The 20,038-nt window shown below is 41.1% G+C and overlaps 2 protein-coding genes and 1 pseudogene across 2 annotated transcripts; 1 reads left to right on the forward strand and 2 right to left on the reverse strand.

The window, feature by feature from the left end:
• Positions 1-156: 156 nt before the first annotated feature.
• LOC129063925 (E3 ubiquitin-protein ligase RNF4-like) lies at positions 157-3,789 on the reverse strand. Its single transcript, XM_054565042.1, has 2 exons — positions 3,699-3,789; positions 157-1,536 (listed from the first exon to the last, which is right to left on the reverse strand). The coding sequence occupies exon 2, from the start codon at positions 1,295-1,297 to the stop codon at positions 728-730; it is 570 nt and encodes a 189-aa protein (XP_054421017.1). The 5' UTR covers positions 1,298-1,536; positions 3,699-3,789; the 3' UTR covers positions 157-727.
• Positions 1,789-6,880, forward strand: LOC129062937 (glycine cleavage system H protein, mitochondrial-like; annotated as a pseudogene).
• Positions 6,881-14,559: 7,679 nt separating this feature from the next.
• Positions 14,560-19,654, reverse strand: B2M (beta-2-microglobulin). The gene is made up of 4 exons (XM_054565054.1): positions 19,520-19,654; positions 16,503-16,778; positions 15,913-15,940; positions 14,560-14,886 (listed from the first exon to the last, which is right to left on the reverse strand). Exons 1-3 carry the CDS (start codon positions 19,584-19,586, stop codon positions 15,927-15,929), a joined length of 357 nt encoding a protein of 118 aa, XP_054421029.1. The 5' UTR covers positions 19,587-19,654; the 3' UTR covers positions 14,560-14,886; positions 15,913-15,926.
• Positions 19,655-20,038: the final 384 nt, after the last annotated feature.

The raw sequence follows: 20,038 nt of genomic DNA on the forward strand, positions 1-20,038 counted from the left end.
GTCAGAGAGCACAGAACCACAACTCTAGATTCCAATGTGTCTAGGCAACTGCCCACACTGGCCTTGAAAGCCGTTAGTCCCAGCAGGACATGGTGCCTTCCCATGGTAATGCCCCACTCCATCCTGTTGGATGGACAGGCGGTCAGAAGGGACTGACTTCCTTCCACTCCAATGGAATCAGAAAATTTAGAGAAAACCAGAGACAGCACCCTGCCTAGTCCATTAATTAAAATAAAGGCTTCACTACTCTAAACAGACCCAGTATAATGGTTGCTTAAACAAGAATGAAGTTTATTTATCTCTCACATAAAAGTCCAAACTTGTATTGTGGCTCTGGTTTGCACAATTGTCGGTCTCCCGGCTTCCTTCTGTCTACTTGCTCCACCATCTCTAGGATGTTGCTCTCATTTACATGATCCAAAATGCCCACATGTTGCCAGTTAAAAATTGATTACTATGAGAAAAAAAGGAAAAATTGCTTTGAGGGCAACCACCAGTCTTTGACTCACTGCAACAACAAAAGTCCAGACCTGCAGCATGAAACCAAAGGAACCAAAAAGCAGTCTCAGTTCGTGAGAAATGAAAGAGTTTTTCATACATGCCAGAAAGCAATTTTTAAAATCAGGCTTTTTGAGCTCAGAACATTGATGCCAAATCTCCATAGTTTCTGCACAAGGACATGGAAAAATCTAATCAGGGGTTTGTCTGTCCTGAGCAGCACAACACATCATATATAAATGCGATGGTACTGATGGCAGCCAATTTTTTTCAAACAAACCGGGCAATATTTAGCAGATTGAAGAAAATTGCAGAGACACCGACTACAGAAGATGTGGCCACATTCTGTAGAATAGATGTGTCGTCTACTCATTTCGATCTCCAAGTACCCATCCATACAAATTCGACACTGAATATAACCAGGTAGAGTGCAACTTAAAGTTTCTTTTTCCAGGGCATTATGGTAAGCACTGTTGGTCACATATATATCTCTGTCCTTCATCAACCCCTTCTTTTCACTGCTTACCACACAGATGCCAGTTTGGCCCTGGTGTGACCTTTTGTTTCTCCTTGGCCGCCTCCTTTCCTCAGTAACCACGACAGAGTCATGGTGAGTTAAGTCAATCACTGCAGGTTCTAGAGATTCAGATGTGAGGTCAACTACTTCATCACTTTCTCCAAGTTCTATCAGTTCTGCTTCCAAGATTATCTCAGGAGTTGGGCCTTCTTCCCCAGCTGTACAAAATTCTCGAGCTTCTCTGGAATTCACCATGCTACCATAGCATGTACTTGCATTCATTTTGCTTTTCGGATCCAGTCTTCAGAGAAATACGCAATCTGTGCCAAAGTTTACAGTAACTGTTAAAATCCTCGGTGTCTCACCTCTGTTGGTCAGTCACTCTCTGACTTAGATAAGAATTCAGAGTCCAGATTTTCTGGTATATGTGAACAATGATTTTGGTTCCAGTCCTATTTCCACCTACACAACTGTGAATCTTCTAGGAGCCACTTATAAGACAGCTCAATCTGAATTTTTAACTGAAAAATAAAGTAAAAATTAAGCTTTTGTAATATTTAAAATAAGATTGATCATAGTATAAAATGTATAGATATATAAAGAAAAATGCATAGTCAAGTTTTTTTGATAGTTATGCATTTAAGCAAAGCTTAAGCTTTGTGTACCTCCTCATTCTGTGTCCTGAACAAGGAGAGCCCAAGGGACACTTACATGAAGAGAAGCACACAGTTATAAACACCAAGAAAGGTTCCTGACTTCATTCAAGATCCATTATGAGGAATTCCAGTAAGGTAAACATGGAGAGGCCAAAGTAAAAATGGAGAGGCCAAAACATTCAATGCATATTTGAGTTTCTAATAGCAAATAAGAAATGAACTATTTAGTTCATGTAAAGGTTCATCTTGCCCAGGATTCTCTTTCTAACAGAGATAGCAAGTGGAGTTTTGAAGTTTTAGCACAGATTCTGTCCTAGGAAAGAGGGGATAGCATTCAAGCATTCATCACAGAGAGACTTGGTTTGAATCAACTCTCTGTGACTTTTGGGTACATGACCTAGATTAGATGGTTAAAGTTCTCAAAACTTTATAAAAGTTCTATAAATTATTTTGTAATTTTAAAATAATGTATCATTGGACATTAAGGAAATGCAAATCAAGCCCATAATGAGATAGCATTTCATACCTACTAGGATGGCAATAATAAAAAAGATAATAGCCCTGGCTGGTGTGGCTCAGTGGACTGAGTGCTGGCCTGCGAACCAAAGGGTTGCCCATTTGATTTCCAGTCAGGGCACATGCCTGGGTTTGGATCAGGTCCCCAGTTGGAGGCATGCAAGAGGCAACCAACCACATATTGATGTTTCTCTCCCTTTCTTTCTCCCTCCCTTCCCCTCTCTCTAAAAATAAAGAAATAAAATCTTTTTTAAAAAAATGGTAAGTGTTGGGGAGGATATAGAAAAATTGGGACTCTCATACATTGCTGCCGGGAATGTAAAATGATGTGGCAGCTTTGGAAAATAGTCTGGCAGTTCCTCAAAAGGTTAAACATAGAGTTACCAGATGACCCAGCAATTCCACTCCTAGCTTTATACCCAGGAGAACTGAAAACATAGGTTTACATGGAAAACTTGTACATGAATATTGATAACAGCATTCAAATTACTCATAATAATGAAAAGCAGAAACAACCCAAATGCCCATTAGCTAATGAATGGATAAACAAAATGTGGCATATCCATACAATGGAGAATTGCTCAGCAATAAAAAGGAACAAAGTGCTGATATTTGCTGTAGTATGGATGACTTTTGAAAACTTCACATTGTGACAAACCAGTACAAAGGTCACATAGTGCATGACATTTATATGAAATGTCAATAATAGGCAAATCCATAGGGGGAAGTGGGAGTGGCCGCTAAAGGGTACTGGATTTCTCTGGGGGGAAATGTAAATGTTCTGAAATCGAGGTGATGATTACACAACACTGTGAATATACTAAAACCCACTGAATTGTATACTGAAAATAGGTGAGTTGTATGGTTTGTGAACTATATCTCCATAAGGCGTTTGCCAAAACAAACAAAACACATAAACTGCTATAGAAATGTTACACAAAACAGCTGACACGATCTGGATGTAGACACAAGCCTTAGAACCTGGTTTGCCTCGAGAGGAAAATGGGGTGAGCCCAGAAAAGGGCTCAGTGCTCAGCACTCCACCCGAAGAGCGCGCTTACTGAGGCAATACTTTTCTTGGATTCCACAGACACTTGCCTCACATCGGACCACCACCCTTAACTACGTTTTGCCTTTTGGGACCCACCTGCCCCTCTCCTTCCGCGATGCGCCCACGAAAAGTGAACCATCTGGGATAAGGCTGGGCAGCCAGGAAAGCAGCACCCACACCCGCAACCCCACTCACGCATCTAGTCGCTCATCAACGTCCTGTGCCGCTTCGCCCCACCCAAATAGCTATTCAGAGATAATGGAGCAGGAAGCGTGCGCTCCAGCGGTGCACCTCTTTCGGGCATCTCCGAGGCTTCCCGGCAAGGCCCGGACAGCCTGACCGAGCTGAACCTGGGTGCCTGGCTTCACTAGACAGGAAAGGCTGACGGGAGTCACAGAGCCAGGGAGAACCGGTAGACAGAGGGGAGCAGAGGGAGGACAGCCTGGCAGGAGGTACTCACTTCAAATGCACCCAGGCTGGCGGGGGCGCCCAGCGAAAAACAGAGTCCAAGTGCCCAAGTGAGGAGTCGCAGGACGTGTTCCCACCAACCGAGTGGCGAAAGGCACTGGGGGTTTTACCTCTTTTCGTTTGTCAACTGCCCAATCAAAACCCGAGCCCGGTGTGTTTCGTCACCGGTCTCTATGCAAAAAGTGCTGTTTCAGGCTAGAAAAGGGGACTTTCCCGTCCTTAGTTTCCTGTTTGTCCAAGGTGTCAAGCTTTCTGAGAAAGGGCTGGGTTGTTGTGTTTGGTGTTTTTCTTTTTTCCCCTCTACCCTAGTCATTAAGCTCATTATTATTATTTTAATCCTCACCCAAGGATATACTTATTGATTTTTAGAATTCCAACCTACACACACACCAAAAAAAAAAAAAAGGTATGAAACACCTACTCATAATCTGGGCTTTAGAATCACATGTAAAAACATGTTTTATTTTTAAATTATTTAAATTTATTTCTTGAATATTTATTAACCATCTACTATGCCAGACACTGAATTTTCCAAGGATGCAACTACAAGGCAACTCAAAGGAACATGTATTTTTGAGTTTTTTTGTTTGTTTTTCAAATTCTACCTAGAGATTTTCACCATTTCAGAGAGTCACACCACAATCAGCCTTCAACATCATGGTTTAGGCTGTAATAAAAAACAAAAAACGTTTATTTGAGCAAAGGATTGTAATCCAAGAGACACAGGTTCAAGTAGCAACTCAAACTACACTCTGCAGAGAGCAAAGAAAGGTAGAATCCACAAAGGCAAAAACCACAAAATACAAATGGAGGCTTGCAGGCTAGCTTAACAGAGATTGATTGGTTCCAGTATGCAAAAGACAGAGGCAGAAACTACAAGGAAGGAAGTTGAAGTCTATGTGTGTCTGTGTAGCAGTTGTCCCAGTATATTTATGGCTTCCTAACCTAAAAAATAAAAGGCTTTTCATAGTAAGAGACAACAAGCACTTATTTCAGATAAAGTAAATAAATAAAAGAACAATTGGGAGTCACTGATTCAAGCAGAAATCCAAACAGTGTTCCGAGTAAGAAACAACAGCAATGGCTATTGAGAAAGGGAAGGGGAAAGATTACATCAACAGAAAGGAGGCATTTATACTAGTGCAGATAACAGAGTGATTATCTAATTTTAAATGTTTTTTTCCCCCATTACCGGTTCACAGAAATCCTGAGCCAGTGTAAGCATCTGGGCACTTCTTTATACCAGCCAATGCAGCCAGACTAGAACACTGATGTACTAAAATGCTTGGCTTTCATAATCAAACTAGTGAAGGGGGCACCATGAAACAGTTTTTATAGAAAGGAGGTGTTGGGAAAAAGAGTAGGGGTAGGTGTTGGATCTCACTGGAGTCCTGAGAACTGCACAACTCAGTCTACCAAGCCCCACCTTGAGAACTGACTCCCTATCCATAGACATACAGCAGATAAGCCTCTAATACACCAGGTGACTTGCTTACTGTGCAGTTAGTGATCAAGAACCCTTCATTTTATGGATAAAGAAACTGAGGCCAGGAAAAGTCAAAAGATCTGAAAAAGGATGAACTGTGACAGAGGCAACACAAGAAGCTCCTGAAAATGCAATAGATTTTGTGAATTCTTTGAGCAAAACTATTTACAGAAATACTGGGACTGCTCGAGGAGAGCTCTGCTTCCAGATTCAACTTTGGAAGAACTGTCCAGATTGAGGACCATCTTTAAACTAAAGCCCTTTAAGGGAAGGTATTCCACCGCAGTTTTCTTTTGTTTGGTTGGTTGGTTTTGTTTGTTTTTTCATCAGCTAAATGCCAAAAAGTTTCTCCTTATACCTTCTTGCTGTGGTTTTAGGTACTTTTATGTTCTAGTGAGCTGTGAAAATGAAAACCCACCGGAAGTAAAAATAGTTACTTAGAGCTTTACATTCTACAGGGCTCTTCTTGTCATCTTCGCCTTGTCAAAACATCCCTGGAACTGTGCCTGGCAGAGAATAGACATTCCATATTTATTGCACAGGTGATTAAGTGAATAAATAAATAAACCTTATGATGTAGGAATAATTATACCATTTTATGGATATAGTGATGAAGAATCAAGCCAGGAATAGATAGATGACTTTTCCTATTCCTTTTTGGAAATTAGAATTCAAACTCGGGCCTGAGTTCAATGGCATTTACACTTTAATGCTAGCTCCTTAGAAACTTTGAACTTTTAATGGCTGTTTGGAATAGCAATGTGTTCTGGGCTCAGCAGAGGATGTTAACAGGAAACTCACTGTAGAAGACCAATGCTCCACCCTGATTCTATGAGACCCTTCCCAGCTTTTTCATATTTTGCTGCCAACAACTAGTACCTGCACTTTATCCCTAGACCTGCAGATTATTTTCTGACACTGGAAGTACCTGGGCTGGTAGTGGAAGAAACTGGAAGTTTTATGTTTCAAGCCACTTCACACTCCTGGGCGGCCTGTTGCCTGAGATAGGAAAACCCAGCTCCTTCTCTTCTGGGCAGAACAAACTCTGAGGTGTGCTCTTTGTTCTAGAGTTCCCCGTGGGAACAGGCTGAGTGTGGAACTACTTCTGAAATCAGGTGCCGTGACCCTCAGACTCCTGTGAAAATAGCACTCCGAGCGACCTGGACCCTGAGCGCCGTGGCCTGCCGTCTGCCCGCTGAGTTGTCGACCGCCTAGCCCTGCGCTCCGCGGCCATGGGGCCTAAGCACGGGCGCCTTCAGAACCCTGCACACCGGCCCCAATCTGCTCTCAGTGAGTAAATTCACAGAGAAGCATGAATGGGTAACAACAGAAAACAGTATTGGGACAGCGGGAATCAGCAATGTTGCACAGGAAGCTTTGGGAGATATTGCTTACTGTAGTCTGACTGAAGTTGGGACCAAATTGAGCAAACGAGATGAATCTGGTGCTTGAAAAGTGTGAAAGCTGCTAGTGAACTCTATTCCCTTCTAACAGGAGAAGTAACTGAAATTAATGAAGCTCTTGCAGAAAATCCAGAAATTGTCAATAAATCTTGTTATGAAGATGGTTGGCTGGTCAAGATGACATTGAGTAACCCTTCAGAAGTAGATGAACTAATGAATGAAGAAGCATATGATAAATACATAAAATCTATTGAGGAGTGCAAATGGAACTCCTCCCTTAAATAAAGTAGTATTAAACAGTTTAATCTAGCATAGTTTTCTTAAATTAGTGTTGGATAGAATTTTTAAAATAACAACTTTTAGTCATACCCATGGAAAAACAAACTGCAACAATGCTATTGGAAGAAAATGCCCCCTAACTTTGTCATGATCACAGATAAACACAATCTGCATCTTTTTTACAACACCCTATGATTTTAAGCTAGGCTACAGTTAATAATAGTCAGGTTCCTGAGATCATCTGTGGTGAAATCTAGTTATCAAAGTTATGTATTTCAAGGATAACATTGTTATCTTAAGCTTTATATAATATTGTAACTTTCTTGCATCAGTCTCTGGATTTGGGTCAAAATACTTAGTGAACATTCCATTGGAAATAATTGGCAGTGGAGAAAAGTTTTTGTTATGATGTCAGATGATGAACAAAACTATCTTAATTTAGCAATATACTAAGTTTGCTGGTGCTATTTTTATACAGCGAAGCAGCAGCCTTGCAGGAAAACAAGGAAGTTTAATAATAAAACATTCAACTTCATGTAAAAAAAAAAAAGAAGAAGAAGAAATCACACCTTCATTGGGCTTCTATCCATTTCCTACCCTTTACCCCTTGACTCCCTTATTGTTTTCTCCTGAAAGCCGTTTCCCAGTAAGAGACTTGAATCTAAATCCTTGGCTCAGGGCCTGCTTTTGTGAGAATTAGACCTAAGACATTCACTGACTCTTCTGGTGATGAAAATGCCATGCATATTTGAAGTCAGCTACAGCTACAAATACATAGAAAACCACTTCAGATAGCACTATGGCTTTGTGTGCCAGCAAAAGTCCTCTGTTTTTTTCTAATTGTAAACAGTAAAGAGGAAGTGGCCCATGAAGGAGGGGAAACTTGCTACCTCACTGTGGCCTGCAGTTGAACCTGTGTGCAATAGAGGTATAAATATCTCTTCAGTTTCATAAACTTTGTAATTCTATGTTGTGGAAGACCAAAGAAGACAAATAACTGCATCCAACTGAGAGAAGATATATAGAATTTAATACATAGTAAGTGCCTGATACTAGGGTTTTGTTGTGTTTTTTTTTTTAATCAGCACTTCTTGTAGCTCTCCAAAGTATCAGAATAGTTTTTAATGCATAAAGTTTCCGGTCAAGATAGTCACAGATACTTTATTTATTTTAAGATACCTAGGATCCAAAAGTTAGTCTTCATTTTTTTGTCCTAAAAGCCTAGAGTCCAAGGAGAGATAAGCCTAATTTTTGCCCCTAAAATCTTAAAGACTACATCACAAACAAAATATTTTATTAAAGAAAGACCTTGTATAAAAGACAAGTAAAAAGCAACAGCCCACAAGATTGGGAGAGTGGTTCTTGACAAAAACCAGAAAAAACGTTTGGCAGTTCTTTATATTGTTTCCACTTATGCCATGTTTTCATTAGAAATGGTGAAAAAAGATATAAAAATTAATTTAAAGTGTTTTAAATAAACATGATAACAATGGCCACTTTTAAACATAAAATAAGTGAAAATCTGAAGAGCTAAACACACCCAAATTAATACGATAAGTGATCATCTCTGGGTGGTGGGATTACCAGCTTTTTTCCTTTCTGCCTAAACTTCCGATTTTAAAAACTAATGAACATATACTCAAAAAATAAAAGTTATAACACTTCAAATCATATAGAAGTATGAAGAATAATATTTTAGATGTCTGCTTTTATCTTTCTCCTGCCTTCTTAGCCCCTGTGCTGAGGTAAACATTATTAAGAGGTTGTGGTATATATTTCGGAAAGTTTTCCTGTGGGTTTACCTGCTAAGAGAGATTTGAGGGGGAGGGTAAAAAGGCTAATACGGTTTGTTAAAAAATAAATAGAAATTGTATCAGAAGTAGCGCCTTAGCTTGGAGTGCCACATAGGCAAACTCTCATGCTCTGAAGAGGGGATGACCATGATGTCTGCCACCACTGTCAAGATCTGAGCACCATTCATGAGGAACATTATACGCAGACCACTAAGTTATAATCACAGTCTCATCTCTTAATGTTTTCCTTGTAGGTCTTTGGGTCAACAGAGCAGTTTTGAGTTAAAACTGCTGAATTCTCACTCATATTTTAGGTGTTTGGGGTTTTTTTTAAACTCATTCAGATGCATTTTTTTCCCCTTTACCTTGGAGAATTGGCTTACGCCATGACTCCCACCTTACAGCTTTTTCTCACTGCCACTTCCTTTGGCCATTTAAAATATGGTGTCCTCTCAGGCTATCCTTACAGGTCTAGAACCTGCATCAAACCATACGCTGTCTTTCTCTGGTTTCTTAGACCTTTCTAAACTATCCTACAAAGGGAATTATAAAGAAATGCAAGGAGGACTATTTAATAAAGATTAAATTTTTAAAATAACCATAACATAAAATGGAGAGTGATGGGTACACACTGAGGAAATGCAGTGGGGTTCAAAAGTTGCTAATCTGTGTCATAGGAGATTGCAAAGGTTTATAATATTTTTCTTTATTTTCATTACTTGATGATGAGGACAATTTTAAAACACTTCTACAATACATTTCCTTTTAAAAAGTTTTATATATTAAGTAGTCAAATCATTCTTCAAATAATCAATTTGCTTCAAGGTGAGAGACAGCTTCCTTTAGCCCTTTCACCAACGTAGTCCAGGCTGAAACTGGCCCACTGCCTTGGAGAATGGGGGAGTCTTGTGGTTCTCAGCCTCCATCCATTTGGCCAGGCCATGGTAGGTGATGGTTGGCTCAACTGTCACCTTTTCCAGTGTTTAGAAGGGCATAACATGGGCCATACTGTTGGCCAGGGTGAGCAGCAGGAGGGAAACACCTCTGCTTAAGGTCTGAGCCTGTCCTGTGTCACCATCTACCCCTCTATTCCCATCCTACCCCCAAATCCCTCCCCACCACACATACTCATATGAGGTTTCAGGAAAATGCCAACTGATACTCAGCAAAATCACTTTTAGCAAATTAATTTCCAACAGATTAGTCAGCTTCCTCTTCTTTATTTACCTTTCTCTAAAACCTGGAGTAACTACTAACAGCAATTTAGGGCATGACTTTCCAGACCTGCTTTTGTGCATGATACAAATATAAAATGCATGTGCTTTATATACTTTGAGCTTTAAGGACATATTTTTTTTCTAGAAATTACTTTTTGGTTTCAGCTATATAGCATGGGTATTCTTCTATGTCAGGATGTAAAGTATAATTCTTTATTATTGCCATTGAGACTTCTGTGTAATTTACATTGCACAATTATATTTAATGAGCATAGTTAAGTTCCAATATTCCTCCTCTTTGATCAGTCCTTAGTTCTGAAATGGGGAAGTAAGGATGCTCCAAAGAAGCACTACATTAGACCATCAGCCAGCATACAAGCTTTTTACAAAAGAGTTCCAATGAATGACATGGAACAGGAAGTCCTCTATGATTTAATTTAATGGCTCTCAATGTTGGCTACACATTACAACTATCTAGAGATTTTTAAAAAAAAAATACTGTGAGAGTCCCAGACACAATGGAGGCATAGGTAGATATGCTTTGCTTCTTCCTGCAACCAAAAGGACAACAAAAGATTTAAAAACAAGAAACAACCAGAGCTTCCAGAAAATCAAACTGTATGGAAGTCTGATAACCAAGGAGTTAAAGAAGAAACATTCATTCAGATGGGTTGGAGGGGCGGAGACACAGCAGGGGCGGAGAGGACATGCAGCAAGGTAGCAGACTGCGAGGGCAAGGCGTCAACTGGCAGACTGGGCAGTCTGACATGCGTGTGCGCATAAGCGGGGGAGAACAACGGGGGAACGAGTAGACCACACAACCCAGGGTTCCAGAGTAGGAAACTAAAGCCTCTAAACCTCTGGCTGTAAAAAGCTGTGGGGGTGTGGTGGAAGGAGAAACTGCCAGTATCACAGGAGTTCACTGGAGAGACCCACAGGGTCCTAAAATGTACACAAACCCACCTGCCTGGGAATCAGCATCAAGAAGGCACAATTTGCTTGTGGGTAGAAGGGGAAGTTACTGAAAGCACAGCAAGGGCTGAGCAAGCAGCCTTGTTCCTCTCTGATTCTTCCCCCACATACAAAACCACAACACAGTGAGGTGTGTTACCCTGCCCTGGCAAATACCTAAGTTGCTTTCAATGTAACAGGCACACCAAGACAAAGAAATATGGCCCAAATGAAAGAACAGATCAAAACTCCAGAAAAAGAACTAAGCAATGAGGAGATAGCCTGCCTATCAGATGCAGAGTTTCAAACACTGGTAATCAGGATGCTCACAGAAATGATTGAGTTCAGATGCAAAATAGAGGAAGAAGTGAAGGCTATGCAAAGTGAAATAAAGAAAAATATACAGGCAACCAAAGTGAAGGGAAGGAAACTGGGACTCAAATCAAAGATTTGGAACAGAAGGAAGAGATAAACATTCAACCAGAACAGAATGAAGAAACAAGAATTCAAAAAACTGAGGAGAGGCTTAGGAACCTCTGGGACAACTTTAAACGTTCCAGCATCCGAATCACAGGGGTGCCAAAAAGGAGAAGAGGAAGAGCAAGAAATTGAAGACTTATTTGAGAAAATAATGAAGGAGAACTGCCCCAATCTGGTGAAGGAAATGGACTTCCAGGAAGTCCAGGAAGCTCAGAGTCCCAAAGAAGTTGGACCCAAGGAGGAACACACTCAGACACATCATAATTTCATTACCTAAGATTAAAGATAAGGAGAGAATCTTAAAAGTAGCAAGAGAAAAGGAGACAGTTACTTACAAAAGTGTTTCCCAGATAAGGTAAAGAAGTTCATCATCAGCAAGAGCTTATTATATGAAATGTTAACGGGACCTATCTAAGAAAAAGAGGAAGATAAAAACTATGAAGAGTAAAATGACAACAAACTCACAACTATCAACAAGTGAACCTAAAAAAAACCAAAAAGAAACTAAGCCAACAAGTAGAACAGAAACAGAAACACAGAAATGGAGATCACATGGAGGGTTATCAGCAGGGAGGGGGAAAGGGGAAAATGGGGGGAAAGGTACAGAGAATAAGAAGCATAAATGGTAGGTACAAAATAGGCAGGGGGAGGTTAAGAATAGTACAGGAGATGGAGAAGCCAAAGAACTTATATGTATGACCCATGGACATGAACTAAGTACGGGGAATGCTGGTGGTTGGGGGCAGGGTTATAAAGAGAAGAAAAAAATGAGGCAACTGTAATGGCATAAACAATTAAATATACTTTAAAAAATGCTATGAAAACTTATGTCCACAAAAAAACCTGCACATGGTATTTGTATCAGCTTTATTCATAATTGCCAAAAAATTTTGAACCAATATGTTCTTCATTAGGTGAATGGATAAATAGACTATGGTACATCCAGACAATGGGATGTTATTTAATGCTAAAAATAAATGTGCTATTAAGTCATGAAAAAACCTGAATGAACTATGAATGCATATTACTAAGTTCAAGAAGCTAATCTGAAAAGGCTATATACTGTAAGAGTCCCAATATGACATTCTGTATAAGACAAAACTATGAAGATGGTAACAAGATCAGTGGTTGCCACAAGTTGTTGGGGGTGGGGAGCAGATAGGAGCAATGAATATTGGGAGCACAAAGGATATTTAGGGCAGTGAAATATTCTGTATAAATACCATAATGATGGATACATGTGATTATACATTTGTCCAAACCCATAAAACATACAACACACAAAGAGTGAAACAAAATGTAAACTATGACTTTGGTGATAATGATGTGTCATCATTTGTAACAAATGTACCACTCTGGTCAGAGATATTGATAATGGGGGAGGCTGTGACAGGTAGGGGTAGGAAATACATTGAAAATCTCTGCATCTTCCTCTCAATTTTGCTGTGAACCTAAAACTGCTCTAAAAAATAAGGTCTTAATTTAAAAAAAAAATAATAATACTGTTGTCTGGCTGGGCTCCATACTTACAGACTGTGATTTAGCTGCCTGGATTGGAGTTGAGAGCTGGAGTTTTAAAATAGACTATATTTTTTTTAGAGCTAATATTTGTTAGTAAGTTCCACAGGCAATTCTAATGTGAATCTAGGGTGAAGAGTTACTGATACAAAGAGATCTGGTTAAGATAACTCAGATCTCTGGGGAGAAGTAGGGAGGGGCTGTATTAGGAGTTTGTCAAGTTGATTGTGGGCAGTCTAGGACTGGATTGGTTGAGAAGCTGAATGCCTCTAGAGCCAATGCAAATAAAAAGAGGGCTGGCTGGCTGGCTCAGGAGAGCTCTCTGGCTCCTGAGCTGGCGTTTTCTTTGTCTGCTCGCTCAGGCTCTTCTTCCTCAAGGTTGCCTGGATGATTGTGCTGCAGCTGCCTGTGTTTCCCAACTGATGGCATTTTGGATGGGAAGGAACTCCGGGCACAGCCTAGGATCAGGCTGGCCTGGCAGAGGGTGGCAGGTTTATTCTTTGGATGTTCTAGAGGGAACAAGTTCTGAGGCAGAAGCCTGACGTTCTTCCAAAATTGTGTTTTTTAAATTATGTTGTTTTTAGCTTGTAAACTAACCCTATACAAACAAGGTAACTAAAAACAGGAAAAAATAGGAGAACTCAGGTGTTACAGTTTAGCCTTAATTGCTAGGCTTAAACGATTAATGCTGCTACTTGATAGCCTAAGTAACTGCTTTTTGAATAAAGACTCTTTTCCTTTCTTATCAAATCTTTGCCTCTGGAATTTTTGCTTATAGGGCAGTGGTGGGCAGCAGAGCCCCAAGTACTGTTCGTAACAATACAGGTCTAAGTCACACCTTCATCTTCTCAGCTAAGTTCCTACAAATCTTCCCCCAGGTACCTTTGTTCTGCTGTTTGGAATTACCCACACCCGTCATACCTCTATACATGTCATAATTTGCCCCTGCCTGAAAACTCCAGGCCCTACTCACCAATAGGGAAAACCACTATCAACCAAGTCTGAGCTCAAGCAAATGGCTTCCCTAACACCCACCTAAGGCGTTTTGTTGTTCCCCGAACACATTTTCCTATCCCCTTGTTCTTTGGGCTTACCTATGCTATATCCCTTTTTTTTTCCTTTTCTTCCTTTTTTTTTTTTTTTTTTTTTTTTTTACACAGGTGAAGGACAGCATTCCCTATGCTCTACTCTTTATCAGGATCATTTTAATCATCTGAGTGTATGCCTGCCCCTCTACTAAACTGAGCAATTTGAGAGCAGTGTTGTTTCTTTCATCTTGTCAGTACCTAACACTAAGTAACTGAATTTCTTGATCAAATAAACAAATGCACAAAGTGGGTCATCATGTACAAACTATGTCTTGAAATTTAAAGATCTAGTATTTTTCATTCACAGTTTATCTACCACTTGCCAAAATATAAAACTCTCCAGATATTCCCGCTCCCTCTTTAAATCTGCACATTCCTCATGCCTTGGCCCAGGGAACAGAACTCTGGCTAAAAGATGGAAGCCTGGTCAGACAGCTCTGTCACCCTAACTCTTTTAATTTCTCTGGGATCCTGTTCTTTATTTGCAAAATGCAGTTCATTGAGGCCCCTTCCACTGTGAACCACACCCTATATACCAGGGGTTTACATTCTTCTTCAAGTGACACTTGAAGACTGTTTCCCTGTTTGAAAACAAAAGGGTAGGAGAGGGAAAGATATAAAAGAAACTGAACACATCAAGTTTTACCACTGTTTTAATTGGCAAAGGAAAATATATCAAAATATGTGTAACACAGGTTGAGGGAAATATGAGTTTTACATAAAAAATTTTTCATTGAATTAATGTTGAATTCTCCCCTCTCTTCTCCATTTCTAAGTTGCCAGCAACCCCCTGAGGTGCTAGATCAACTAGGGAGACACAGGCCCTAAAGGAAAATTGTACAGTGATAATATTTGTATTAATATTGCTTCTTAACTTGTGTGCATAAAGCATAAAAGCATAAAAGCATTAAGAAGATAGAAAACACAATTTAGAATTAGTTCAGTCAAATGAGGCCCCTTCAAAGCTGAAAAAAAAAAGAAAAAAGTCTTGTTAGTAAATATACTTACATTATTTGAACTATAGATCGCACCACCCAACTTGTCTAACTTCGGCTGTATACATCACCATTTATAAAAGAAGTAGCTGCAGATAATTTTCCAGACCCATTACAAAGAACATTTCCCATTAGTTTATCCCATTGATTCTACCACAACCTAAGAGAAAACAATGCTGGTATTAGAGTTCAGATTATGACTCTACCATTTAGTTACTGTGTGACTCTGAGTAGGTCACCCAGCTTCTCTGATTCTCTCTTGAATTAATTTCCCTGTCCTAAAATATAACAGGAGAGTGGATTAGGTTTTCAGTTCCTAAGGCACCCTGTGGAGAATTTCATTAAAAAGTTGGATTTTCTACCGCTGGACTCCATCCAAAGATGCAGAGAAGTCCAGTTCCTCCCTCTTTCATGCTGTTAGAGCTCCTTATAGATACATCTATTTCAGTATTTTTATATTGCATTACAACAATCTGTTTCTATTTCATCTATTGGACAGGGAGCCTCTAGAAGGCAAACACAGTGCCCACACACTAAGGCTCAATGAGAGGTTGAAGGAATGGGGCATCTTCAGAACTATGTTACTCTTCTATTCTGCCTGAATAATATAGCAACTGCTGTGCAACAGAAGAGAATGGTTTCTTTTTGAAGGCCCAGAGATGCCCCATGTGGAAATGGCAGAAGAAAGAGCAAACCCTTGCAAGTGGAGCGGGTAACCAGCTGTTTCTGTCCTGTCCCAACACACTAGCAGCTCCTCTGACTTTCTTTAGAGGGTCAGGGGTGCTGGCAGAGTTGCAGCGGGGCCACGCACCTTCCTCATGCTGCCCCATAGGAAAATGGAACGTGACCTCGTAGGAATTTTCTCTGCCTGCTGAGAGGCTTCCCTGACAAATGTCCTCTACATACTGAGGGTTGTCATATTAGAGCTGCCTAGAAATAGTGCCCAGGATAATGAAGCAACAACAGAAAAGCATTTTCTTAAAATTAGAAACTTACCTCCATGCTGCTGGTTAGTTATACCAGTCTATGAAAAAGAAAATGGGGAAAGAAAAAGGAAAACAGTAAGTTTTAATTTTAAAACACTATGTATTAACAAATGTCTGGCAGAATAGCCTGCTGTCCCAAACCATGAATACCATGTTTAGAACTACTGGTAGGGCGCAAACCTGCTTACTAGCCTCAGATCTCAACCCAGTCAGACAGTGCTGAAGGAGTCCAGGATTGCCAGGTGCTAGGAAAGCAAGACTTGCAAAGGCCTGTGCCTCCCTGAGATGCTTGTTGATCCTAAGTATAGGTGAGGCTGTCAGGAAAGCCTAAGGAAGCCAGGGGGGAGGAAATGTTGGGAATAAGTGCGCATTTGTGCAAGCACTATTGCTGCTCCTTGCTCTTGTGATAGAAAAAGTACCATTTCCAGGGCCATGCTGTGCAGAGGTCTCTCAGAAGGTGCCACCTATCAGAGCTTTAATATCATTTCCTGACAATCTCAGTATGCATTTTTTAAAAAAAATAAATATCAAAGCAGCTTTGTGTTGTGGTTAATGTCAGATACTGCTGTCAGCTGCTGAGGAAAGAACTTGAAAACTTACCCCACTTAACTCTCGTGGGCTCGGTGAGAGTAATATGCTCCACAACGCAGGTGTATTCATCTTCTGCACTGGGAGTGAAATTTGCATGCACCAGAAGATAGAACGACCAGTCCTTGCTGAAAGACAGGTCTGACTTCTCTGTTTTCATCTCTTTCCCATTCTTCAACAACTGAACATCAATCTGGGGTGGATGGAACCCAGATACATAGCAATTCAGAAAATTTGGCTTCCCGTTCTCTGCTGGATGCCTTGAATAAACTTGAACCTTTGGAGAACCTGGGGAACATCGGGAAAAGACAAAAGAAAATTGCAGAGTATTTCACTATGGGCTACTTTGGTCTAAAGCTAGATCAGGCACCAACTATTTAAATTTGATCATCCATTTCTCCCAATTCCACTTCCGCTTTTCCAAATAAGCTTCCACTTTTCCAAAAGGCTACCTCATAATTCCCCTACACATACATTTTTGGCTTTTTCTACCAGATTTCTAGTAGCGTCTTCTGTCTGTCACTGGAGATTGTGCCAAATCTTCAAGAACCTTTCTGTGGAGGCTTTCAAGACCTTTTGATGGCTTATCAGCACCCATTGAGCTGCACACTTGAAACCTGTATGGTTTTGTGAACCAGCATCAACCCAATATATTCAATTTTTAAAAAGTCTACATCATTTGGTGCTAACCTACTTTTCAAATTTCATTTTTCACTTCACACACCCTCCATTGTAGCCACATCAAAAAACTCATGTTATCATACCCTGTTTCAGCCCCATCGATTTTTTTTCTTAGGTTTACATCTTTCTTTTTCGGTTTCTGCTCATGCCTAGATCAACACCCATCTGACTTCTCAGTATGTATCAAGTGTCTGGTAAAGTGCCTAGTACACAGCAGGTGCTCTGTAAGTGGCAGATGTTATTATTATCTACTTGCTCGGGTTCCTAAGAGAGTCAACCCAAAGTATGTTCCTACAAAACACAAACTCTTCATCCTGCTCAGAGTTTACACACCAAACCCCTATCTGATTTTGTGTCTGATTTCATGAGCTACAAGATTTAAATGCCTACAAAAGCTGGCAAATAGCTTAAATGAGTGAGTTGAGCTGGGTCAGAGCAAAAGGAAAGGGTGAGGACTCAGACAAATGGGTTCATCTGTCCTGGAATTCTTACTTTTAGGGAACCAGGTAGGGTTTTGTAAAAACATCATGAAAATCTCTTTTAAGAAGAGGACCAATATCAGCCAGGCCTGGATTTAAATCTGGACTCATCCACTTATTGGCTCTGTGACTTTGGGAGAGTGATTTTAGCTTCCAAAGTTTAGCTTCCAAAGAAAAATTAATTTATGCCCACAGTGAATCAAACAAACCCATACATGGGATAGAGCAGAAAACTGACCCCCAGAGGCAATCGCCATTACCTATTTCTTGTGGTTCTTCCAGAAATGATCTATGGAGGGCATGTATTACTCTGGAAATTTTCAAATTAAGATTTTTTTTAAATGTCAGCTTATTATTTTTCAAAAGGCTTCTATAGTCAGCAGCAAATAATGGCGATGACAGCCATTATGCTTTATTTTGTAAATAAAGTATAAATTAAATACCTTTTTGTCATGATCAAAAAGACACTTCACAGTGGCTTTTATGAGGGGGAAAAAATTAAAGAGTCTGATATATTACAGGGTGTTTGGAACGTGCACAATGTCCCTGATGTCCCCAACAGACAACCTTGGAAACCCCTACAACTACCCTTACCATGGTATTACAACCTCTTAACGTTGGCTTTCTCCAAACTGAAAGTAGAGGCTCAACTCATTTTGGAAAGTACCAGGCAAGAAGCCAAGAGGAAGCTCTCTGTAAAGAAAAGGCAAGGGCCACGGCCCAATTTGTTCCAATCTCACACCCAAAGGAGGCAGCTCTGAAAAATGTGCAGATTACGTACAGCCCATAGGCTAATACCCCAGCAGAAAGATCAGAGCAGGAGCCATTGTCTGCCAAGTATTCCCTTGTGATTACTTAAGGTCTTGGTGCTTCGGTTTCCTCATATGTGAGAAATGCTGATAATGACCTCCATATTTACATCGTAGGTGCATTCAGGGGTGTCTAACCCACTGCCCAGGATGGCTGTGAATGTGGCCCAACAGGAAATCGCAAATTTACTTACAGCATTATGAGATTTTTTGTTTGTTTGTTTTCATTAGTGTTTGTGTATTTAATCTGTGGCCCAAGACAACTCTTCTTCCAGTGCAGCCCAGAGACGCCAAAAGGTTGGACATAAAAAGGTTGTGTGTTTTGTTTTTTTTGTTTTTTTTTAAGCATGCAGGGTCCCTAGCACACTGTTAGTTGTCAAAAACAGGCCGCTTTATTAACTATTAAAAGCGATGTAATGGGAACAAGTGAATTAATGATGTGAAAGCGATCTGTAACACCTCAAAGCATTCTACAAACGTTGAGTGCTGATCCCCCGCCAAAGTTTGATCCCCTATTTATGGGAAAACAAGAAGGAGTCGGTGAACCTGGAGGGGGCTAGGAGGAAGCCCAAAGCCCTACAGTTCCCAGCGAAGACTGACTTCCTTGGCGGAGCCTTCCCCAAAGCCCAAGTGTCTGTCTCCACCCAGTCACAGTCCCCAGCTACGCGCTCGCCTACCCGCTTTCCCCTCCAGCTCCCTCCGGGAAGCGAAGGTCCCGCTCGCAGCTCGAAAGAGCGGAAGACAAACCCTCCCTCACCTGGGTCGCTCTGGAACTTATCAACACCCCGAAACTTTGTCCAGACCCACTCAGACTGGGCGCGCCAGCAGTCTTCCCCAGGCCCAACTCTCCGGGAAAGAAAAAGAAAGCTTGCGTCCTGGGCTCGTCCCCACAACGCTTCTCTGTCCTCCGACCCAGCCCGGGGCTAGTACCCTGGCCGGGAAAGAGTACTTTCCCGTAAGGGGAACCCGGGTCTTATATAGAATTGAGAGGGCCAAAGAGGGTGAGGGACTGGAAGAGGAAGGGCGAGCGGAGGAGAAACGGGGGCAAGGGGGGACTTACGCTGGATGGCGTCCAGGCCCGACAGACAGAGCAGCCCAAGCACGACGAAGGCCACGGGGAGAGCCATCACCTCTAGAGCAGCGCCGGGCGACCGACGGAGGAACTCTGCTCCTGTCTTCAGTTCCGATTGCGCTCTCCAGCGTGCGCCTCGCCTTATATTACACGCGTGCACCGCCAATCAGAACCCTGCCCGTCACCAGTCTCCTAGCTGACTGTGCTGAACTAGGTTAGAAGAGGAAATTTTCATTTCAGTTTCATTTTCCTATAAGGCCTCGTGATGCTTAAGGCATGGATTGGACAGGGTGAGTTCGCTATTTGTAAATGGGCGCCCTCTGACCTTGGGTGAGTCCCCAGGCTTGGGGCGTTGACCAGCCATCCTAGGATCAGCGTGGACGCACCTTTGTCCAGCGCCCTCGATATCCGAACCAGAATGGACGAATGGGTGGATGAATGAACTAACTAGCAAAGAAGGGGTGGATACCTTAATAAACTCTAGGGGTAGGAGTTACTTGATTAATT

The sequence above is a fragment of the Pteronotus mesoamericanus genome, unplaced genomic scaffold (assembly GCF_021234165.1).
Source record: "Pteronotus mesoamericanus isolate MK-2021 breed Mesoamerican mustached bat unplaced genomic scaffold, CSHL_Meso_final contig_164, whole genome shotgun sequence".
Classification (NCBI taxonomy): domain Eukaryota; kingdom Metazoa; phylum Chordata; class Mammalia; order Chiroptera; family Mormoopidae; genus Pteronotus; species Pteronotus mesoamericanus.